This window comes from Cetorhinus maximus, chromosome 2 (genome assembly GCF_964194155.1).
Source record: "Cetorhinus maximus chromosome 2, sCetMax3.hap1.1, whole genome shotgun sequence".
NCBI classification, from domain to species: domain Eukaryota; kingdom Metazoa; phylum Chordata; class Chondrichthyes; order Lamniformes; family Cetorhinidae; genus Cetorhinus; species Cetorhinus maximus.
In genome coordinates, this window is record NC_135880.1 from 88,209,420 (window position 1) to 88,234,863 (window position 25,444).

Here is a 25,444-nt window from a genome sequence, read left to right on the forward strand (position 1 = left end):
GCCATTGACCAAATCAGAAGATCTATCCTAACTGGAGCAACTGTCTCCTGGTATAAAGCATCCAGGTAACTTCCCCCTTCCTGATGTGTCATAGAGTCTGCAGCTTAGCCCCCAGCTCAATGACTCTGAGCCGAAGTTCCTCAAGCTGCAAACATTTACTGTAGACGTGTTTTCCCCGGATCACAATGTTACCCAGGAGCTCCCACATGCTGCAGCCTTGACACATCACCTGTCCTGCCATCTTAATGTGTTTTAAATAATGACTTAGTTATATTATTCAGTTATTTATGTTGCTTTCTTATATATTTTATTAACCTTAGCACCAATTTATGTACCATTTTAAACCTTAGGAATAGAATAAAACTTACCCACTTATCAAATACTCACCAAACAGCTAGCTCCTTTCCGTGTGGTAGAGCAAGAACCAATTCCTATGGGTAAGAAAAAAAAACGAACATCTCCTTCCCTCCTTCATTGAACTCCCCCTCTCAACGAACTCCAAGTCTTCGTTCAGTTAGCTAAGCTGCACTCTGACATGCAAGCGAAGTGGTGCACAATTCTGCTTCCACCATCGGGACCTGCACCTCATGACTAAATTCCACCCTGTGACTCCAAAACCCACTCACTTGCACAGAATTAAAATTGGGCCTTACGTGTCAGCTGCCATTGCCAACTAACAAGTCATCGTGAGTGTAGTAAACGCATAATTTGTGGAAACTGCAGCGTAGGATATCGTAGGCAGTCGGAGTAGCTGCCATTCACTAGTGTAGTCCCTATTAACAACAACTTGTATCCATATAGTGCTTTTAACTAATAAAATGGTGTTTTGCAGGAACATTATGGAACAAAATATGACACTAAGCCACATAAGAAGGCATTAGGGCAGATGGCCAAAAGCTTGGCAATGAGATAGGTTTTAAGGAGTGTCCTAAAGGAGGAAAGTGAGGCACAGAAGCAGAGAGCTTTAGAGGGGAGATTGCAGAGCTGGGAGCCCAGGCAACTGAAGGCACAATTAAAATCAGGGATGATCAAAAGGCCAGAGACAGCTGACCATAGCTATTTTGGAGGGTTGTGCAGCTGATGAAGATTGCAGAGATAACGAAAGGTCAGGCCATGGATGGATTTGAAAACAAGAATGAAAATTTTAAAATTAAGGTGTTGCTTAACCAGGAGTGTAGGTCAGCAAACACAGGGGTAGCGGGTGAATGGGACTTGGTGTGAGTTAGGACAGAGGCATGAGTTTTGGATGGCCTCAAGTTCAGAGTTTCAGACACTCCCCGACCTTCAAATCATAGACCTCCATCATTTTTTCCTCTCGTCAGGTGCACCTGCAGTTCCAGAGATCTCCTTATCACTCAGATGCATACTTAGTCCTCTTTCTATGACAATTATGCAGCACATAGTAATGATTCTGTACACTTTGAGGAACTGGGTAGCAATGTCTTTAAGCAGTTCAGCCAATTAAATCCCTGCTTTAGCATCCAATGCTTCGTTCCTTAAGTGATGACAATGAACAGATGTTACTGGGAAGATTATTGCAGAAAATGATATAACAAAGTGTATTTGAAAGGATATGGTGATAACATTGAGCTTGTTTAAATAAATGGATCTAGGCCTAACAACCTTTAATGGTTTTTAGAAGTACTTGCCAACTTGCGTTGTTATTGACGGTATTATATTTGTAACTGAATCTAACTGGCAATGCATTTTCCAGGGTCAGCGGCCATTTGTACCACTCTGGCCAGTCTGAAATCATGATAACTATATAGAATCGTAGAATGGTTACAGCACACAAAGAAACCATTTGGCTTGTTATATCCATGCTGGCTCCCTGCGAGAGCAAGTTAGGTACATCCCACTCCCTAGCCCTTTCCCCGTAGCTCTGCAAATATCTTACCTTCAGTTGCTCATCCAGTTCCCTTTTCAAAGCCAGGATTAAATCTTCCTCCACCATACCCTCAGGCAGTGCATTTGAGATCTTAACCACTCGCTGCATAAAAGTTTTTCTTCACATTACGATCAGTTCTTTTGTCAATCACCTTAAATCAGTGACCTCTGGTTTTCGACCTTTCCACCAATGGAAGCAGTTTCTCTCCCTCTACTCGATCTAGACCCTTCATTATTTTGAGCACCTCTGTCAAATCTCCTCTCAACGTTTTCTTCTCTAAGGAGAACAGACCCAGCTTCTCAAATGTACCCATTAAATTGAAGTCCCTCACTCTGAGTGTAGTCAATTAATGTATTTATAAAGCCCAGGATCCCATATGCCTTTAAACCACTTTCCTAATCTGTCCTGTGACTTTCAATGATTTGTGCACATATATTCCCAGATCCCTCTGCTCCTGCATCCTCGTAAGAATTGTACTCTTATTTTATATCATCTCTCCTTGTTCTTCCTAGAAAAATGAATCACTTCGCACTTCTCTGCATTAAATTCCACCTGCCATATGTCCACCAATTCCACCAGCCTGTCTTTGGCCTCTTGGAGTCTATGACTATCCTCCTCACAGTTCACAAAATTTCAAGGCTGTGTGTCATCTGTAAATTTTGAAAATATACTCTATACACCCAAGTCCAGCCCATTAACCTAAATCAAGAAATGTAGCAGTCCTAATAGCAACCCCATGGTACACCTTCTTCCAGTCTGAAAAGCAACCATTCACCACTACTCTGTTTCCTGTCACTCATCCAACTTTGTACCTATACTTCCACTGTCCCTTTTATTCCATTAGTTCAACTTCACAAGCATGTTAAGTGGACCGTTATCAAACACTTTTTGGGAGCCCATGTATACCACATGAACCGCATTTCAACCTTCAAGCCTCACTGTTACCTCATCAAAAAACTCAATCGAGTTAGCTAAACACAATTTGCCTTCAACAAATCCATGCTGGCTTTCCTTAATTAATCCAGATATGTTCAAGTGACTTATTAGCTTTGTCCCAAATTATCGTTTTGGAAAGGTTTTCTACCACTGAGGTTAAACTGACTGGACTTTTGTTGCTTGATTTATCCTTATACCCTTTTTTTTTTGTAATTTTCCATTCTCCTGCACTATCTCCATATCTACAGAGAATCAGGTCAGTGCCTCTACAATTTCCACCCTTACTTCCCTGGTTATCATCCGGTACTTCCTATCAGTTTCTTGTGACTTAGTTACAGCCAGACTATCTAATACTTCCTCTTTATCAAGTTTCAGTCTAACTCAACTACCTCCTCCTTCACTATGCCTTTGCAGCATCTTCTTCCTTGGTAAGTCCATTCTGAGGTTTTCAATATTAAAAAAAAGTATGCTTATGTTTTCTTTCACCTTCAGTCCAAGTATCTTTTTTTGGTTGAATCGCAGAACATTATCTTTGAAGATTTGGTCCCCAATGGGGAAGTCGGGACAATAAAGAGACTGAGCAACATTCCAAACACGCGCCTCGCTTCCGAGCATCACGCGGAGGCTGCACATGACTCAGTTGATGACGTCCCGGGAGCGTGATATATGTGCGCGCGGCTCGGGCGCGGGTCACATGACTTGGGAGCCTTACCGGGACAGAGAAGATGGCGACAGAGAGAGAACCTCCTCCGTTTGGAGATGAGGATGTGGAAGGAGAAGACTCGGAGTTTAGGGAGGTGGAGGGGGGTGACGATCTATTCGTCAGCACCACTAGCACCCTGGAAGTGAGTGCCAAAGGGCTTCGGTTGCCGTGTTGAGAGAATGGAGGCCGTGGCCCCGGGGCTGGGCCGACACTTTGTTATTTTTCTCTCTTTTTCTCTTGGGATTTCACGTCTGATCTGTTTCACTGAGTCTGACTCGGCGCTTGTCACTTAAGATGAATTACATTATCGACACAATGTTGAGTGGAGCCAATCAGTTAACAGCGCTGACTTCACTGGGTTTAATGTAGAAAGCTGCTTTTTGCTAACAAAACGACTGTTGAACGCAGTGAACTTGTCCTGGCCTTACTGCGCATGTAAGTAGGGTGTTAGCTTCCTACCAGCAGGATAGAAATGATCCTATAACTTATCGTTGAGGATTTATCACTTATTTTGGCGCTGTTGGTGTTCTGGTTTAACCTCATTCTAGCTAATTAAAACTTAGATGAGTGGTTGGCGTCTACTAATCTGTATTCAAATTCATTTGTCACCTTAACTCATCAAATAGGGCACAGGGAGAAACCTCTTTTTAACATTATTTATTTACCAAGTTCATTTTTAGGATGTTGAACTTGAAATTGGTGCACGTAAAAATTGCTAAATGAAACCTATTCTTTAAATGTCAAGTAAGAGATGTCTGTTAAAAGTAATCTATGTTTTTAGTAACCTCTACTGAGTGGAGCAGCGGAAAGGTTTAGAATACTCTTTTTATGCAGAAGGTGACAGGATATGGTATAAACCAAGAGGAACAATAATAGATTTTACAAGGGAAGTAGATGTTTTAAACTAGAACGTCTAAGGGGATGTAAAAATGGAACCAAGTGGTTAGCTAGATCATGTGGTGGCTTTTAAGCTGTAAAATTCTGTTTATTTAAATAGAAATCTCTTGCAGGTTATGCTGACAGCATGAGCTTTTATGGTATCCTTAATTACCTTAAGACAATTGCTGGATTTCCCATGGAAAGTTGCCTTTTTTTCTGATTGTGTCTTCTAATCTCTACCTAGCTCTAATATAGTAAAGTACACCTCCATCTTAGTGTTTTGTTTTCATCCATCTGATGAGATTTGGCCCCTTTTGACGTTTGTACTAAATGGGAAAGCGGATTGTAACTGATTCTAGCTAGTATATTCAGTGTGCATATTCTTCAACTTCCACCACTTGACCCCAAATAACTCAGTTTTAAAAAAAAGTTTGTATTAAGCCCTTTTAAGTTCAAAATTGCCAGTTATGGCACCTGAAGTGCTCTCTTTAATTTTGGGTAGAAATTACTGTTTCCAGAACTTGAAATATGAAATTGTAAGAGTGAATGTTGTATGGAAAAACTACATGTTCTTAAAAATATTTTTATTTGACAAATAACACTGGTGTTCTAATTAGGTGTTTCTAGTTGTTTAAATGGTTTGATGTGCTTTCCCTCCTTTCTGGCTCTTGCTGAGATGTTTGTTTCTATATGATGGGTCATGCTCCCTGCTTCTCTAGTTTCCTTCGATAACTGCCATGCTGATATTGGCAGCTTGGGGCCCTTGTTCAAGTCTAGGGCCTGGCAATAAGGAGGTTCCTTCATGGAGCTGTCGGTGGTGGTAGTGTTATCACATTATACCACTCAGTGTGTGTAAACTGGCAAATTGGAGGTTTGCCTGAAATTGTCCACCCTGAAAGGTGAGGACTGCTTATTCCATTTGGGTCAAGTTGTTTCAGAGGACCTTCATGCAATAGCTTTAGCTGTCGCCTTTTCGCTAGTCAATAGAATACTCGCTTTCCCTTCCTCTACACTTGTTTAAGTCTGTGGTTCTGTACATAACCTGCCTAATCATGTCACCTTTTGCTGCTCTGGCAAACAGGCTACTTGATTTTCATTATGGAAAATAGTTAGAGAATAGTTATTCTTTCATGTTGCTCTCTTGCACAGTGGATTGCATGCCAAAAAGCAATACCACTGAGCTACACAGGATCTTCAATTTTCTGTGGGAAAGATTCTCTCTTTATTCATGGCCACCTCCACGGTTGCAGTTTTACTGTGACTTTTTTTCTTTATCCAGCAAAAACAACTGGTATATGCCTCCTTTCATCTGGAGTGCTGGTACAGAGGTGTTTGTTCAGAGCTGATATGAACCTGGTAATATGGAAGTTTCTGCGAAGTTTAAATCATGTGGTAGTCACTGCAGAGGGAGCTTTGCCCTCCAGTTAATGTGCTGTGCTTGACCTGAAAGTATCTGATGTCAATACTGCATTAAAGTAATTTTGTCCCCAAGCACAGAAAAAACAATCAGAAAGCAACAGTTTGTTGCTTAAAGTTTACATCCGAGTAATGCATTCTGTTTAACCATTAACTCCTGCATATTTCAAATACCGTTCCTTTTTTGACTAGTATATAGTTGTATACTTGCTTTTCTTGAATATTTGGAGTTGCACCTGATGCAACACCAACAGATAATATTGTAAAACTGAAGTCACCTCTTGTTGGATATTCCATTGAGCTTCTGCTATAGATATAAGCACAATAGCTATAAGCAAAACTTTTTTTTAAAATAACATACATTTGAAAATAACCTGAGTTTCCCCATTTGAAACTGATCTTTATACTTGTTGAAATGTTGCCAACTTCAAATAGCTATAGTCAATTGGTTTTGTAAGTAGGCCAGCATCTCTCTTAAATTTAATATTTTCAATGCATGCTCCCTTTGTCATAGGATTACACAACTTTTTTATTACTGGTTTGCATTCCCAATACCTGCCCACAGGGACAAAAGATTTGTAATGCCTTTACTAATGTACAGTGATAATGCCTATCTCTTCTGCAACAGGAAATATTATTCAACTGGATATTAAATTCCCTAGCTGGTTGATTCATTCAGGATTGGGAAAGGCTGGAGAACCAAAATATTGTGCAGTGTAAGATATATACACTGGCAATCAAAGTAGTTGGAATGGGCACATTACATGGGACAGCCTGTGAACATATGGAAAAGCTAAATGAGTTTTTTTTTTGTGGAATTTTTCAATAATTGGTTTTAAGCCAGCAAATTGTTTTGCCTTTGATATTTTAATTACAATTTGAAATGTTCATCTCCAATAAACTTTTTTAATCGTTTAATTCAAGCGATTAAAACAGAGTCAAATACTAAATGTTTGTAGGACAACAGCTTGCAATGGCAGTCATTTTGATGAAATATTTCAAATGCTCATTGAGGGAGAAAAGACAAGAGTTAGTTAAAGGAATTCACAATGGTATGTTTGAGTTCTTAAAGCTTGGGAGATATAGTGAGAACTTTTAAAAGGAAATTAATGCAGCAACATATGGTGAAATATCACCAAATTTAGCATTAGGCAAGGCATAATGAATTATATAATTGGTTGATAACTGGTGCATTGGGGGTGAAGATGGGATTGGGGAAGTTTTGTTTCACCCACACCCTCATATCTTAACAGGTAATCATGGAGTTGAGTAGCGTTAGAGATACAGCTGTAATTTTTCATCTGCCTGATTGTTCCCTTTTTGTCCTGTTGCTTTGAATGTTCAGGTTCGCTTGACAGCATGAACATGCTTTCCAAGCTTGGAAGCATGACAGCAAACTCTTTCATCTTGTCATGACTATGAAAACACCTGCAAGAATTATCAAAGCAAGTATAGCCTTTGGCAGGCTTCAAACATCAGCCTGGGAATGTAGAGGAACCAGTCTGCTGCAATCAGCCCACTTTGCTCTATGTATGTGACTCTTAGACTATACCAGCATCATGCCAAGAAGCTCAACCATTTCATTTGGGTTAGCTTTGGAAGCTTCTGAAGATCAGATGGCAGGGCAAAATAGCAGACACAGGTGTGTGTCTGAGCTGGCATGCCAGGCACCCACACCATATTGAGACAGTTAGGCTTGGCATGTAGCCAGAAAACCTTGCACTTGCTTACCATAGTGAATCTTCTATGGAGAGCTGCTGCTGTAATATTGTCCTAGGCTTTCAGTGGCATTATTTTCCATGGTTATATTGCAGGATGACTTCCTAAAACCAAAATAATAAAAATAGCTGCCAAGTGCTTGCTAAAATTGTGGCTTATAATTCAATCTCTCAGCTGCTAGATCCTTCTTTTGCCTCATTGGTGGCTTTACTTACTAGAACTTTTTGAGTCTGATGCTAAATAGTTGAGTAATTCTATATATCGAACCTTGACATGGTGGAAGCACCGATGCTATAGTTGACCATTATAAATGGGGAAATAAATATTTTTGGCCATGATATTGGAGAATATCCATGATCGATTCCATCTTTGAAATTGCATTGTACAGTTAAAAATCAGAAACTGAGCACAGCTGGACTTGAGCACAATGGAGTGAGACTGGGCTGCAAGTCTTGCTCTGGTGACAAATCCGACCCTGGTTCTAGAATTATGTAACTTGAAAGTGTGAAACGTTGCATTAGTTTTGTGTTTATGGTATAAGAAGTTTTGATGGAGAGCTTTGGCTGGATTTTTTCTAACAGTGAGCTGCTTCAGCATGGTGAGAGCTTTTGTATAGTAACATGGAAAACTTGATCAGAAAAAGGCCATTCAGTTTGATCATGGCTGATCCTCTTGCTCAATGCCATATTCCTGCTCTCTCCCCATACCCCTTGACTCCTTTAGTGTCTAGAAATCTATCTATTTCCTCAAATATATTCAGTGGCTTGGCTTCCACAGCCTTCTGTGGTAGAGAATTTCACAGGTTCACCAGTGAAGTTTCTCCTCATCTTAGTCCTAAATGGCCTGTATCCTGAGACTGTAACCCCTTGTTCTAGTCCGTCTCTCCCCCCCCCCCCCCCCCCCCCAAAGCCAGGGGAAATATTCCTGCACCAGTCTGTCCAACCCTGTCAGAATTTCATACGTTTCAATGAGATCCCCTCGCTCTTCCAGACTCCAGGGAATACAGACCTAGTTGACCCAATCTCTCCTCTATATGACAATCCTGCCATTGTCTGGTGAACCTTTGCTGCATTCTGTCAATGGCAAGTATATACTTCCTTGGTTAAGGAGACCAAAACTGCATGCAGTTCTTTAGGTGTGGTCTCACCGAGGCCCTGTACAGCTGCAGTAAGACATCCTTGCTCCTATATTCAAATCCTCTTGCAATGAAGGCCAGCATACCATTTACCCCTCAAGATAAAGTTCCAGAAAAGACCATTTTATGAGCACATTTATTTTGACCTGATTGTTTAGACATGAATCGACCTGTTGCATGCAAGTAATATTCAAAATGCATCAGTGTATCTGTACTGCTTTCCTACAGCAGTTGTATGGAAAGGACAAGTGGGAAGAAAAATATTCCAAGAGCAAGGACAGGCTAACCAAACTGACCTTTGATTCTTTTTGCAATATGTAGCTGTACCATGTAATGAAAAATTGTGCATTTTAAAGGCCTACTCTGCATTGCTTTCAATGTTTTGATAGTTTCGAGGCAAATTTCTAATGGACTGAGCAATATTCTGAAGTGAGTTTTTCTGGTGCTTTTTCAGCATGTTGCTAGTGTTTGGTCTATTTGAATATGTTTACTGGAGATAATGTTTTAATTGTGATTAATAGCATCCCCATTCTACTACATCTATTAAATGGATATTTTGGGAAACTTTGTACTCAATACAAATATTTCTTAGCTTGCCTTTTTATAATAATTAGATCTGTTCTACATGTAAACAATCACTTCAGCATAAAATGTGATGCAAGCCATTAAGTTGTCCTGATTTCATTCCATGTAGATAAACTTTGAGCTTATGAAACAATACAAATGTGGTTTTCTGTGCATACAAGTAGTTAACAAGTGCTTCCTTACCCATTGTTAATCCTATCCAGTAAGAATAAATGACCATTAGTCTGACTTCCTTTGCACTGATCTGATGAGAGCTTATTTGACATTTTACTGAAGTCTGCATTACGTTGACATTTTGTTTTCTTTCCACTGATCAGGTTTTCATCATTGTGGCTAATCTAAAACCAAACTTGCTGATGTGCTGTTCTTTTTCAGTCCAGCCCATCTTCACCTGAACCTGCCAGTCTCCCAGCTGAAGACATAAGTGTAAAGTCTAATGGTCCCAAATCTGACACTTTGCTGGATGATGACCGTGAAGACCTTTTTGCTGGTGAGGCACATCTGCAGTTCTATTTCGTACTTTATGGACTATAGCTGCAGGCATACTGGCATGCTACCTTCACCACTCAACAATCTCCTGTTTGATTATGATGTTTCTGGTTAATTGAAAATTTCTCCTTCTCAGGGTTAAATATTGTGGGCCTAGAGTGCAGAATAAAACCAGTATGCTTGTTAATGAGCACCTCATATGCAAATGTGATTTGGATCACAAGAATAGAAATAGGAGGAGTAAGTCATAACATACGAACATATGAATTAGGAGCAGAAGTAGGCCACTCGGCCCCTTGAGCGTGCTCTGCCATTCAATAAGATCATGGCTGATCTGAGTGTAAGCTGAATCCCGCATTCCTGCCTACCCCGATGACCTTTCACCCCCTTGTTAATCAAGAATTTATCTAGCTGTGCCATAGAAATATTCGAAGACTCTGCTTCTACTTCCTTTTGAGGAAGAGTGCCAAAGACTGACAACCCTCAGAAAAAATTTCACCTAATCTCGCTCTTAAATGAGCAACCACTTATTTTTAAACAGTGACCCCTAGTTCTAGATTCTAAGATCATGACTGACCTGATTGTGGCCTTAATTCCATTTTCCTGTCTGCCCCTCATAACCCTGTTGTCAACAACTCTTGTCAATCAAAAATCTGTCTTAACTCTGCCTTAAATATATTAATGACCTAGCCTTCACTGCTGAATTGTTTATAAACTGTTTGGTTCTGAAAACTTTGGGCCCTGAAAGTTGTGTAGCATCTTGCCCTGATTTTGTCCCAAGCATCATTTTCAAATTGAAGTTATAACAATGCTTCGCCATTTAAAGCTTACTCTACTGCACCTGGATATGAGAATTGTAGTATCACTGCCCAGTGATTGGTAATTTTTTTTTTATTCGTTCGTGGGACGTGGGCGTTGTTGGCTAGGCCAGCATTTATTGCCCATCCCTAATTGCCCTTGAACAGAGTGGATTGCAAGGCCATTTCAGAGGGTATTTAAGAGTCAACTGCATTGCTTTTGGTCTAGAGCCGCATGTAGGCCAGACCAGGTAAGGACGGCAGATTTCCTTCCCTAAAAGACATTAAACCAGTTGGTTTTTTATTCGACAGTGATTTCATGGTCATCATTAGACTTTTAGTTTGCTTTTTTATATATTGAATTCAAACTCCATCCCCTGCCATGGCAAGATTCGAACCTGGGTACCTGGAGCATTACCCTGGGCCTCTGGATTACCAGTCCATTGACAATACCACTACACCACCGCCTCCCTACAATAGCACTTTTATATTCTGCAAAATTGTTTGACTAAATATGCCTGAAGTGCAAATGTTTTCAATGCCCTATACTGGAATAAGCTGATGCCAACATTTTGGTGTTTGAGTATGTTTGATGGTTTCAAGAACTTGTTGCCAAAGAACTTCCTGCTTATAACACTTAATTGGTAATAGTTTCAAACTGGCAGACTGCAGTTCCAAATTGCCAGATGCTCTGAAAATTCTATGTTCCTAGTATTTGTTTCTAAGCTCATGCCAGAAATGCCTAAAGAAGCATTTCAGTTATTCTTAAATCATCTAGATAAACCAGGTTTCAGTTGAAGTGTACCCAACTCATTAATTGCACATGGTTATCGGACCTTTTTCTTTTGTAGCTAACTTTATTTCTGGGACATTCCCTATACTCTGCATCACCTTATAAAATATTGGCTTCTAAGGGCCACCTTGTGATTGATGGGTCCTGTTCCACAAATACAGAATTTCTATGTATCCAGTTATGCTTGCATGAAAGGTGTAAACAGAGGTTTAATCTAGGGTTTTAGATCTTAACATGGAATATTGTTAATCAGTGCAGGCATGCAACCTTTCTAAGTGTACAGAATTCCTGATCAAGAATTAATTAATTAATTAAAGAATATTAGCTGCCTTTTATCAAGGTTCTAAGTAACAATTATTATTGTGCCATAAAACTTTGAAAGATGTGGAGGCATCATGTTAGTAGCATTTAAATGATCTGGTGATGAAATCCTGCAAACAATATCTAGTAATTTTCAATGTCAAGTCAATATTTGTTGCATGAAGTTTTTTTGAGACACTGGGTTGAACAAGGTGGCTAATGTATAAACTTGAATGCAATGTATTTGTCTTTTTATTGGCAAAAGGAAGTAACCATAGCATAAGGGAGGGAAGAGAAAACAGCTGGTTTTGTATGACTGGCAAGTCCTAAATTTGCACTAAGCTGCAGGACTCAGATGTGAGAAACAATGCCAATTGTTAGTACTCCTCAACTAGAACAGTGAGGTACCCAAACAAAACTAGAGTCAATGGGAATCAGGGTTGGGTGGGGGTGAAGACTCTGCTGGCTGAAGTCACACCTAGCACAAAGGAAGATGGTTGTGGTTGTTGGTCAGTCATCTCAGCTCCAGGATATCATTGAAGGAGTCCCTCAAGGTAGTGTCCTAGGCCCAACCATCTTCAGCTGCTTCATCAATGACCTTCCTTCCATCATAAAGTCAGTGGGGATGTTTGCTGATGACTTTACAATATTCAGCACCGTTCACGATGACTCATACTGAAGCAGCCCATGTCCAAATGCAACAAGACCTGGACAATAGCCAGGCTTGGGCTGACAAGTGGCAAGTAACATTCATGCCACACAAGTGTCAGGCAAGGACCATCTCCAACAAGAGAGAATCTAACCATCGCCCCTTGATGTTCAATGGCATTACAGTCACTGAATCCCCCTCTATCAGCATCCTGGGGGTTACCATTGACCAGAAACTCAGCTGGACTAGCCATATAAATACTGTGGCTACAAGAGCAGGTCAGAGGCTAGGAATTGTGCGAGTAACAACTCCCCAAAGCCTGTCCACCATCTACAAGGCACAAGTCAGGAGTGTGATGGAATACTCCCCACTTGCCTGGATGAGTGCCGCTCCCACAACACAAGAAGCTTGACACCATCCAGGACAAAGTCCACTTGATTGGCACCACATCCACAAACATTCACTCCCTCCACCACTGACACACAATAGCAGCAGTGTGTACCATCTACAAGATGCATTGCAGGAATTCACCAAAGCTCCTTAGACAGCACCTTCCAAACCCATGACCGCTACCACCTAGAAGGACAAGGGCAGCAGATACATGGGAACACCACCTGGAAGTTCCCCTCCAAGCCATTCACCATCCTGACTTGGAAATATATCATCGTTCCTTCACTGTTGCTGGGTCAAAATCCTGGAACTCTCTTCCTAACAGCACTGTGGATGTACCTACACCACACAGACTGCAGCAGTTCAAGAAGGCAGTTCACCACCTTCTCAAGGGCAACTAGGGATGGGCAATAATTGCTGGCCCAGCCAGTGAAGCCCACATCCCATGAATGAATAAAACAAAACCGCAGCAATAATTGGAACTATATCGCTGTTCCTTCACTGTCATGGAGTTGACCCACTGACAGTGAAGGAACAGTGATATAGTTCCAATTATTGCTGCGGTTTTGTTTTATTCATTCACGGGATGTGGGCTTTACTGTCTGGGCCAGCACTTATTGCCCATCCCTGGTTGCCCTTAAGAAGGTGGTGAGCTGCCACCTGGAACTGCTGCAGTCCGTGTGGCGTAGGTGTACATCCACAGTGCTGTCAGGAAGGGAGTTCCAGGATTTTCACCCAAATAGCATTCAGCATACGAGACTGCAGTGGTTCAAGAAAGCAGTTCACCTTTTTTAAAGGCAATTGGTGATGGGCAGCAAATGCTGGCCCAATCAATGATGTCCACATTCTGTGAAAGAATTAAAAAGACTTTAGGGGGGCAAAGAAAAGGAAAATAATTGAGGTATAGTAACAAGTTGCATGTGTTTGAGATTGCCAAGTATGTCAACGTTTGGGATCCCATGCAACAGACGGCACATTTTGGTTCTTTGGGGGAACAGTTCACATACAAAACACTAAAATTCTGCAGATCACCAGTTTAGTAGAATTGAAGGCTGACTTCCCTTCTAGCTCTTTAAAATATCATTTTGAAATGTCAAAGGAACATCATGAAATCACCTGCCGAATCCAAAAATGATGGTTGATATGAATGGTGACAAAGATGATCAACCAGCCTTGTGCAACTCCATATAACATGAGCATGTGTAAGTCAAAAATATATATCAGGATGAGCAGATGTTCTCGTTGGACACTAATGCTTCGACTTCAAATGCATATTTGTATTATGCTATCGTCCAGCTTTCTTGAACATTTTTGGAGGTTATTTGTTGTTTGAATTAAAATGGTAAACAATTGTGACTGGCATAGCTGATCATGTTTCATATTCTCCGTGTAGTGGGTGGCAATATATGATGTTTCTGGATATATATTGTAGCTAATGTTTTACAATTCCAGTAAACTGATTAGTTTAGCAAAAATACTTTAAACATGACAAAGTTGAAATATTCAGCCCTTGTAAGTAGGACATAAAATGATGGCTGTTTTTCACCTGTGCAACATTTTATACTGAAGCCTGTACGTAGTCATTAAGTTTGGACTTGACATTCCTTCCCCATACCCAAGCAACATCTTTGTAACTAAAGTTGGTCATTGCAGTTGCATTTCTGACCTGAATTTTCTGGTTAAAATAAGTTTAGTTTTGATAGCTTATTTTGAAAGCACAGCTATCAAAGCTGTTAAGAAATTTTGTGTAGCATAATACAAAAATGGTTATAGCCTACCACATTTTTCAGTGACTCTTGGTGTGTTAAAAATCAGCTGTAGGTTTTCTTATCTGTAAGAAAGTAAATATAACCAGTCCTTGCAATGAAACTTCTCATTTCTCTGCATCCTGTTTTCAGAAGCTACAGAAGAGGTGTCTCTTGACAGTCCTGAAAGAGAACATATTCTTTCTCCAGAACCAACTCCAGCCATTACACCAGAATCTCCAACACTCATTGCACCACGATCAGAACTAAAAATATCTCATCCCATGATGTTTGATCGATCCAAAGAGGAGGTATGAATATCAAATTGTCTTATGTAGTCTGTCATGCACTTCTACAAAATTCTATTGTAGTTAGCCTAGGTATCCATTGAGAGAATTTGTTAATATAGGATCTGTGCACCTCTTGCAGTAAATTACTTGACTACAGTTAATGTTGTGCAGATGAACGTGGAAACTGCTTTAAGCACAAAGAAGTCACAACCGTGAAATCAATCCATTTTAACATTCTTCAATAGAAGAAAGTTGGCCAGAATACAGAATTCCTTTTGCATGTTCCGATTGTATAATGGGGCATTTGATGGCCACAAAGAGCAGGTGGTGCTTCAATTTAATTTCTTATGCTAAAGAAAATCTGAGGATGCAACACTCCTTCAGATTAAGTCAATTTTTCTGAGCCAAGCTGAACTAGTCCTTCATTTCAATTAAGCTGCAACTTCAATTTTACCCCCTTTTGTACATCACACTTTTTATCCTCTCTCCAACTTCCCAACAAAGTTGACACTTATAGGTCATAACTATTATTTTAGTTGGTCAGAGGAAGATTATAGTACAATTTTATTGCTCTACAACTTTAATTCTGGACCTAAATAATCAAGGGGCAAAAGTGGGGGAGGAAATAAATATTATAACTCTCTAGAGAAAAAGTACTAGGGAAACTAATGGGGCTAAAGGCTAATAAGTCCCCTGGACCTGTTGGGTTGCATCCTAGGATATTAAAGTAAGTAGCTACGCAAGTAGTGGATGCACTGGTAGTAATCTTCCAAGAATCCTTAGATTCTGGGAAAAGTTTAGGAGGATTATAAAACTGCAATTATTCAAAAAGGGAGGAAGGCAAAAACAGGTAACTATAGGCCAGTTAGCTTAACATCCTTCATTGGGAAAATGTTAGCCTATTATAAAGGATGTAATAGAGCATTTAGAAATACATAATATAATCGAGCAGAGTCAGCATGACATCATGAAGGGGAAATCATGCCTGACAACTTTTAGAATTCCATGAGGTAACAAGCAGGACAGATAAAGGGGAACCAGTAGATGTAATATATTTGGATTTCCAAAAGGCATTCAATAGGTATCACACAAGGCTACTTAATAAGATTAGAGCCCATGGTGTTGGGGGTAGTATATTAGCATGGATTGGCTAACTAATAGAAGACAGAGTTGGGATATGGTGGGGGTGGGGGGGGCATTTTCAGGATGGCAACCTGTAACTAGTGGAGTGCCACAATTATTTAATGACTTGGATGAGTGAAATTAATGTACCATTACCAGTTTGCAGATGACATGAAAATAGGTGGGAAGGCAAGTGGTGAGAATGACAGTCTACAGAGGGATGTAGGTTAAGTGAGTGAGCAAAAACTTGGCAGATGGAATAGAATATGGGGAAAAATGTGAAGTAATGCACCTGGCAGGAAGCATAGAGGTGCTGAATATTTAAATGGAGAAAGACTGCAGAAAGCTGCAGCACGAGGGATTTGAGGGTCCTTTGTGCATGAATCACAAAAAGCTAGCATACAAGTTCAGGTAATAGGGAAGGCAAATGGCATGTTAGCCTTTATTTCAAAGGGAATGGAGTATAAAAATAGGGAAATCTTGATAAAACTATACAGGGCAGTAGTTGGACCACACCTAGAATACTGAACAGTTTTGGTCCCCTTTATGTAAGGCAAGATTACTGGCATTGGAGGCAGTCCAGAGAAGGTTCACTAAGTTGAGCTGGGGATGGAGGGATTTTCTTATGAGGAGAGGTTGAGTAGGTTGTGCCTGTACTCATTGGAGTTTAGAAGAATGCGAGACAACCCTAATGAAACATACAAGATTCTTTGGGGGCTTGACAGGGTAGATGTTGGGAGGTGGTTTCTCCTTGTGGGAGAGTCTAGGACCAGAGGGCATAACCTGAGTAAGGGTTCACCCACTTAAGACAGATGAGGAATTTCTTCTCTCGGAGGGTAGTGTATCTGTGGAATTCTTTACCGCAGAGGGCGGGTTGTTAAGCATATTCAAGGCTGAAACTGGCTTTTAATCAGTAAGGGAATCAAGGGTAATGGGGAAAAGGCAGGCAAGTATAGCTGAGGATTATCAGATCAGCCATGATCTCATTGAATGGCAGAGCAGATTTGATGGGCCATTTTGCCCACTTCTGCTCCTACATCTTATGGTCTAATGCCCTTGTGTAATTCCCCTCTTGATCTATAATCTAAATTTGGGTATGTAGGGTACAATTTTCAACATTTGCAAACGACAACTTGGAAGCATTGTGAACTGAGGAGGATACTAAGACTTCACAAGGATGTGGGTGGACAAATGGCAGCAGAAATTTAATGCAGATAAATTATTCCTACAAAAATGTGTTTGTAAGGAGAGGGAATAAAACATACAATTCTAAAATGCTGGAACAGACACCTGGGGGCATATGTGCACAATCAAGAAGATGGCAGGGCAGGCTGAGTGTTAAGGCATATAGGATCCTGGCCTTTGTAAATAGGAGCTTGGGTTATAAAGCCAAAGAAATTATGGTGAACCTTTCTAAACCAGTGGTTTGGCCTCCACTGGAGTATTATCTAATTTGGGGCAGTATAGAAGGTGCAAAAAAAAATTGATTCCAGGGATGAGGAGCTTCAGTTACATGGATAGATTGAAGCTGGGCTGTTCACCATTGAGATTTGATAGAGGTGCTCAAAATCCTGAGGAGACTGAACAGTAGGTTGAGAGAAACTCTTCCCATTCTCAGATCAATCAGAGGCAACATAGGGGGAAATTTTATGCAGCAAGTGGCCCAATATAGGGAAGGTATGGAATGCACCAAGTGTGGTGGAGGCAGTTTGAATTGTGGCTTTCAAAGGGGGTTGGATAATTCAAAGTTACAGGGCTTTGGGGATAGGATGGGAGATGGAACTTGCTAAATTGTTGTTGCAGAGAGCAGATGGCCCAATTGACTGACAGCCTTTTGTGGAGTAACTTCTGATTCTTCTGACTCAAATAGCATTATTTGAGTAGTATTCAAACTAATTAGAAATGCATTTTAGAATTGTAGATTTCAGAAGTAGTTGTACTATGTAAGTGTTACAATTTCTTGTAGAGGCTGATCTCTTAAAGAGAAATTTTCCCAGTGATGCAAAGGACCACACAAGATTTCACATTTTAAGACATTTACTGTAACAAACACTAACATTTCTTGTCTGTATGATGACTTCTTCTAAAGGAGTCATACAGACTCAATGTTAACTGTTTCTTTCCACAGATACTGCCAGACCTGAGTTTTCTCCAGCATCTTTTGTCTTTTTTATTTCCAATTTCCATCGTCTGCAGTATTTTTGCTTTCATGTCACTTAACATTTCTTAGGCAACTTATATGATCATAACTCCTTAAGATTCAAGGTTGTAGTGATCATGACTCTGTTAGAATCAAGGTTGTTATGGAAAAGGACGAGCATGGGCCAGGAATCAGAGTTTTAAATTGGGGGAAGGCCAATTTTTAATAAGATCAGATATCATTTGGCCAGAGTGGACTGAGAGCAGCTACTTTCAGGTAAACTTGCATCAGAGCAGTTGGACTCATTCAAAAAGGAAATAGGGAGAGTACAGGGCCAACATATTCCAGTAAAGACAATGGGTGGGACCAACAAATCCAGGGAACCCTGGATGTCGTGGGATATACAGGATTGGATAAAGAGAATAAAGGAGGCTTATGGCAAAACCGTGGAAGCCCTAGAGGAGTATAGAATGTGTAAGGGGGTACTTATAAAGGAAATTAGGAGAACAAAAAATAGCATGAAAAAACATTAGCAGGTAAAATAAAGGAAAATCCAAAGTTAATTTACAAGTACATTAAGAGGATGAGTAGGGCCTGTTAAGGACCATAGTGGTAATTTGTGTGTAGGGCCGGAAGACATAGATAGCGTTCTAAATGAATACTTTGTGTCGGTGTTCACAAGCAAGAGGGACAATGTGGGTATGGAAATCAGGCTGAAGGACGGTGATATAATTAAAGAAATTAGCATAGAAAGGGAGGAGGTTCTAAGTGGTCTGGCAGGCTCAAAAGTAGATAAATCTCCAGGCCCTGATGAAATGTATCCCAGGCTGTTGAGTGAGGCAAGGGAGGAGATAGCAGGGACGCTGGCAATAATTTTCAATACCTCCCTAGCCACAGGAGAGGTGCCAGAGGACTGGAGGACAGCCAATGTAGTACTGTTGTTCAAGAAAGGAGGAAGGGATAAACCAGGGAACTACAATCCAGTCAGTCTAACCTCAGTGGTGGGGAAACTATTGGAAGAAATTCTGAGGGACAGAATTAATCTACACTTGGAGAGGCAGGGATTAATCAAGGACAGTCAGCATGGTTTTGTTAAGGGGAGATCATGCCCGCCCAATTTGATTGAATTTTCCAAGAGGTGAACAGGTGTGTAGATAAGCGCAATGCATTTGACATAGTCTACTTGGACTTCAGCAAGGCTTTTGATAAGGTCCTGCATGGGAGACTGATGACAAAGATAAGAGCCCATGGGATCCAAGGCAATTTGGCAAGTTGGATCCAAAATTGGCTGAGTGGTAGGAAGTAGAGGAGTAGAGGGTGATGGTCAAGGACTGTTTTTGTGACTGGATGCCTGTGTCCAGTGGGGTTCCATAGGGATCGGTGTTGCGTCCCTTGCTGTTTGTGGTATATATAAACAATTTAGAATTGAATGTAGGAGGGCTTATTAGTAAGTTCGTGGATGACAAAAATTGGTGGAGTGGTAAATAGTGAGGAGGATAGCCTTAGATTACAGGAGGATATAGACGGCTGATCAGTGGCAAATGGAATTTATTCCGGGTAAGTGTGAGGTGATGCATTTGAGCAGGACAAACAAGGCATGGGAATACACGATGAATGGTAGGACCCTGGGAAGTACCGAGGATCAGAGGGACCTTGGTGTGCATGTCCACTGATTTCTTAAGGTAGTGGGATAGGTAGATAAGGTGGTTAAGAAGGCATATGGGATACTTGCCTTTATTAGCTGAGGCATAGAATATAAGAGCATTGAGGTTATGCTGGAACTGTGATGCAATGGCATACAAGGCCAAGGGCCTAGTGCTAGAAAATGGGATTAGGATAGTTAGGTACTTGTTTGACCGGCGCAGATTCAATAGGCCGAAGGGCCTTTTTCTCTGCTGTAGACCTCTGACACTACTGGAAAGGTATTTTTTCTCCTCCAACTCTCCTTGCAACCCTTAACACAACTGAAAACCCCACTCTGTTTGTTGCATTGTACCACACACTTTTGACATCTAATATTGAGTGAGAGCTGGGAAGCGCTTTAGATTTTAACAGGATCCCATCTTCCAGTGTTCTTTTTAAATAAAGTCACCTTTACTTAATCCTTTGAGCATAGTCAAATGGACTTCCCATTGCAAGGTTCCTCTGGTTCTGTGATTTAACTTTTCAATATCTCCTCTGAAAATTTTCAGTCTTACTGACTTGGTCTGTAAGCCTGCATGAAGCAAGGTGACGTGCTTCTCCCTCTTGTATTCAAGTGTGAAAGCTGGAACTTGAGTTTGTTGAATCTGGGACCCTGTCCCAGTGGCAACCAGATCACATGGGCCTGTCAGCAGGCAGAGTTCAGTACAACTTCTCACCCATCAGTGTAAAACATAGCTGTCTTTATAAAGCCTAATGGTTTTAAAGGTAGATTTGATAGCAAACGATCCTTATTGGCAGAAATAGGCACCACTTCTTTTCTGTAGCAAAATAAAATTGCTCTCGCTAAAAGTAGTGGGACTGACCAAAGTCTGAGAACCTGTTCTTAAGATGTACGCAAGGGAGAAAATTTCCTTGCTAGATGTTTAACTTCTATGAAGTGGGGAGAGGTGCAAATAACGCCCTACCCTGCAAGAACGAAGTTGGTCTTTGTCATTGTGTAGCGAAGGTCAAGTGATTACACTTCACACTCTTTGGAAATTGAGATTGCATCTTTACAAATATTACTTGTGCATCAAGAGCTTGTTTCCGTCTATGATGGCGTGTGGATACTTATAAATGACCCAAAAACACATTGCCTGTTATCACTTTTAGTAATGCCATTTCTACATCAGAAAATTGGGATTTTGTACAATTTGCCTATACAGGAATTTGACACAGCAAAATCTGACTACTTTAAATGGATAATAAGGTTTAGTTTTCTAATGGCTTAATTTTAAATCTTAACACATTATGATAACCATCCACTTGCACTGATGTTTCATTCAACTGAGCTTCTTGTGCCTAACTTGTAGATCCCTATTGTGAACCTTTGGGTCATGACAAATGCTTAATTGAAGTTGGCCCCATGGTATTACTTTATTGTATCCCATTCTGCAGCACTTTCTTATATAGGCTTATGTCAAATTGATTAAATACTTAATGACCTGCCAGGTAAATTGCAGCAAAAGTGGATTTTTCAAATTCCACTAAACACTGTAAACTGTATCAGAAAGATAAGTTTTTGGAAGGGTTTTCTTGTCCTTGTTTTTTCTCTCTTGTACACAATACCTGGAATGTAATCCAGCAACTGAATCGTCTTTACTCCAGGATAACATAATCCAATACATAACACTGACAAATGTAATAATTTCTATACTAGTAATCCAATTTAGCATTTTTCTGATGCAGACAATTTTGGGAATGGCGAAACTCTTGTTCCTTACCGCCAACAATTTGTTGCAACTCCTAATCACTGTAACGTTATTTCGGATAACTTCATTTGTAGTGTACTCGCGACCTTTTTCTTACCACCACTTGAGACAAAATGGTTTTGAAACTTAGCTTGACCAAAGGGTGACATAGGAACCCAGAAGTACATCAAAAATCAAACCTAATCAATGTTCTGAATCATTATAACCTAGAGCCAATTTCATCCTACTACTTTCAGCTGTAGTCCTCAAGTACTTACTGTGCTAAGTGGATCTCTTGTGCTGAGCTGGATAAGATTTAATGAAATATTGTCCATGTATCTAAATATTGTACATCTTGAGTTTGTTAGAATTGATGTCATTTCACTTCCCCATAGCAACATTTTGTTTCCTTTTCATTTTACTAGTACTTGATGTAACTTATCTCGTGATTTTTTTTTTACTCATTCTTCTGATCAATGTAATTTTACTGTTCGTCAAGCCACTCTAATTAGTGTTACATTTTATGGTTTTGCCATAAAGATCCATTTTTTAAAATTAATACAATTGTGTGTATTTAAGTTCCTACTTAAGTGCACAGAATTCTAAATTAATTCTAGAAGTAATTGCACCATGATGCCCATTTTTGTTAATCTTATTCTAGCTTGAGGAAGAAGCAAATGGAGATGTGTTTGACATTCATGTGTCTGTTTCTGATCCTGAAAAAGTTGGTAAGTAAAAGCCTTAATGTGGCTAATCCTGTGTGAAAATGCACCTTTTTTTAAAAGTCTACTCAGTTATAAAATGGATAACATTTGGGCTACCTAATTTCCATCAACCTTTTTTAGACCAGACTGCTTTTCATTTTGAGTACTCCTGATATTTGTATCTGCTCCAGGCTTAACTTGCCAGTATTTCTACATATTTTATGTGCTCCTGTCATTTGGTTAAGCTTTTCACACTTTTTTTTAATTCATGGTTTTTTAAAACCACCTTTCCAGAAATGGACTTCTTGGGCTTAATTGCCTCTTCCTGTTCTCAGCTTCCTTTTCGAGTAATGTTCCTGTCATCGCTACTATATATTGGATGTTGTTTTCTTCCCTCTTGTTTCTAATCCACTTATCATTCATTTTTGGAGCTTGCATCAAATGAGTAGTTATCCAAATATCATAGTTTGCTGCAGAATGAAATGTTACTTTGTCATTGCATTATAATAATGAGTCTTCTCTTGCCACTTAGGTGATGGTATGAATGCTTACATGGCTTACAGGGTATCAACTAAGGTAATGAGTTAATGACATGGAGCCTCCAAGAGATGCAATTGCAGTGTTTCGAGCATTGAGCACTTCTGGTTTTGTTGAAATGTAGTTGCACTAAAATTTGTGTAAACTGATTACTGCAAACTCAATCTGCCAGTTATCTCAATGTAATCGACTAAGGCTGGAATGTAAAACAAGCAAAATGCTGGAGGAACTCCACAGGTCTGACAGCATCTGTGGAGAGAGAAACAGAGTTGACATTTCGAGTCCGTATGACCCTTCAGTAGCTCTGAAGAAAGGTCATACAGACTCAACTTCAAATCTGTTTCTCTCTCCTCAGATGCTGTCAGACCTGCTGAGTTTTTCCAGCATTTTTGTTTCCGACCTCCAGCACCAGCAGTGTTTTGCTTTTAACATTAGGCTGAAATGTAGTTTTGTGGGTATTGTGGGATTGCTAGAAAATGACCCATTCAACTTTGATTTCTGCAGTGGCAGGACTTGAAGCTTCAATTAACTAATGATTGTAACAGGGCACCTGTGTGGCTTCAATTGACAACTGGTTGCAGCCTTTGCGTATCATTCTGATAAATTGAATTAAGTAATTACAACAGCAGGAATAACAAATGTGGGTCAGTGTATTTAATTGATTGCAGGCCAAATGATTAATTCTGGATCCATCTCACCATGGGTGGCTTTGTACAGGATCTGGGCACATGGGTCCAATCCATAAAACTTTTAATTACAATCTGAGGTGTGGCTACTTTTGGATGGGGAAAGAATGGACTTTCAAACCAGTATAAAAGATGGCAGATTAGACAGTATAATTGACTGCAGCTCACACTTTGAAATTCCACGATCTTTAGCGCTTTTTGCATTTAATTCTGTTGCGACTTAAGTTGACATCTGGATAGAAATCCATCTAAAACCTCTAACTTGTAACCACCGATTCTATTTATACTGATTTTTAAGACCTTAATGGAGTTTAGCATTTAATACTATTTCTCTCCTGGCCCCACCTTGAGTCTTTCACTTTTTTGTAATGGAACCTTAATGAGGGTATGTGTCTAAAATAGAAAATGAGAGCTAATAGACTCCAAATTGACATTACGCAAGGTTTCAGAATGAAACCAAATAAAGTAGAAATGTTAGACTGCACAATGAAACACATTCTCACTTATAACCTGGTCATGTGAAAATTCACTCATAACGGAGGTGTTGAAAATTAGCTTGTAATTGAGGGATGGGGTGAAGTAAGCTGTACCACCTCTTGAATCTTGTTAGTATTTGTGTTTCACTTGGACGAGTCTACACTTTCTTGAGTAATCTATAAAAAGATGCCAATTTATTACGTGTACATTATTAAAGTATGGAGACAAACCAAATTTAAATGTAAATTCTTCTAGTGTGCTTTTTAAGCAAATATTATTTCTAAAGTAACAGATGTGAGCTTGATGTTGCATGAGGCTAGACTAAGAACTTAATCTTAATTTGGGCCTGAGCCAGGATTATCAAGTATTGATGCTGCTAATTTCAAATATGGTGGGGGAAAAGTATTGAATACTTTGTATATTTCAACTGGGTGAATTTTAATGTAAACATTTAAATGACCAACTTGTGTATAAAGTCTATAGATTACTTTTCTAATCTCTAAACATATGGCATATCTTTCAACTGATACTTGGAGGGAATTATGAACACAACAGTACATGCAAGATGGACTAATTCTGGATGTATTTTTCTTCCATTATACAGACTACTTTGTCTATGTTTAATAGCAAAGAATTTACGGTCAAAAGGAGATTTAGTGACTTTCTGGGTCTGCATAGCAAATTAGCTGCAAAGTATATGCATGTGGGCTATATAGTTCCTCCTGCACCAGAAAAAAGCCTTGTAGGTAAGAACAATCATTTATTGTGTGCAATTAAAAGCTGCATCATCAGAGTAGCATTGTTACCCTGTAGCAACTTTTTAGTAATCTTTTTCTACTCAGTATTACTGTTCTACAGCCTTGCCTAACTTGAGCCATGGTGTAGGTTTGGTGAGTCTGATATTGTTCTCCATGGAGGGATGTTGTTCAATCTGTCATGTCTTCAATAATTTTAGTTTTCGTGTGATTTAAGCCTTTTTGGCAAACAAGGTTGCTATCCCCTCATTCTTCAGAGTCAGTGACTTGGTACCTTCCCAGATTTTTTTTCTCCTTCCTCTTTCCACCACCCCTCCCCCTCCCCCATTATAAACCTGGTGAGCACCTGAGGGTAATAGTGAAAGCTATTTGCAGAGTACAACAAACCTTTTGAATGGGAAAAGAGGGATGAATCTTGCAACTGAATTTTCTCGAGCACCAGGACCACATGCAGGTTCCCAGCCCATGCTTGCTGAGGCTTCCACTAATATAACATTACATGCGGCAGTCTCCTAATTGGAAAACGCAAAGACAGCCAAGGATGGCAGGCAGCTCAAAGGGGTCTGCTGCATGCCAGCTGGCAACTCCAATGGGAGAAGTGGGTGCTGCTGAGCCAAAAGGCGAGTGCAGATGCACTCAGAAGCCTGATGAAAATTCAAAATTAGAGGGCTGCAGCCTGCCTCCTAGCAAAACGTGTACGAAATTCTTACAGTAACCCATGCAGATTGAATGAGCTGTAGAGAAGCTAGCTTGCTTTAAATTGGCTTTTTCCTTGAGCCTTACTTGAAATTGCTGCTATCTTAATCTATCCTTGCAAGCAACATCTTCAGGAATTTTGATTTTTAGCCTTTTGAGAATATATTTTAAACTTGGCATTGCCTTTCATGACTGGAGTAACAAAATTAGAATTGATCTTGCATCTCTCCTGGCTTTTT

General features: G+C 39.9%; 1 protein-coding gene across 1 annotated transcript in view; it reads left to right on the forward strand.

The window, feature by feature from the left end:
• The first annotated feature begins 3,514 nt into the window (after positions 1 to 3,514).
• Positions 3,515 to 25,444, forward strand: part of snx2 (sorting nexin 2) — a 63,069-nt gene continuing 41,139 nt past the window's right edge. The window contains exons 1-6 of the mRNA XM_078566763.1: positions 3,515 to 3,669; positions 9,637 to 9,751; positions 14,578 to 14,735; positions 22,012 to 22,078; positions 22,587 to 22,630; positions 24,359 to 24,500. Of these exons, the coding sequence (XP_078422889.1) occupies positions 3,550 to 3,669; positions 9,637 to 9,751; positions 14,578 to 14,735; positions 22,012 to 22,078; positions 22,587 to 22,630; positions 24,359 to 24,500 (646 nt within the window). The 5' untranslated portion in view covers positions 3,515 to 3,549. The remainder of the gene's footprint in view (positions 3,670 to 9,636; positions 9,752 to 14,577; positions 14,736 to 22,011; positions 22,079 to 22,586; positions 22,631 to 24,358; positions 24,501 to 25,444) is intronic.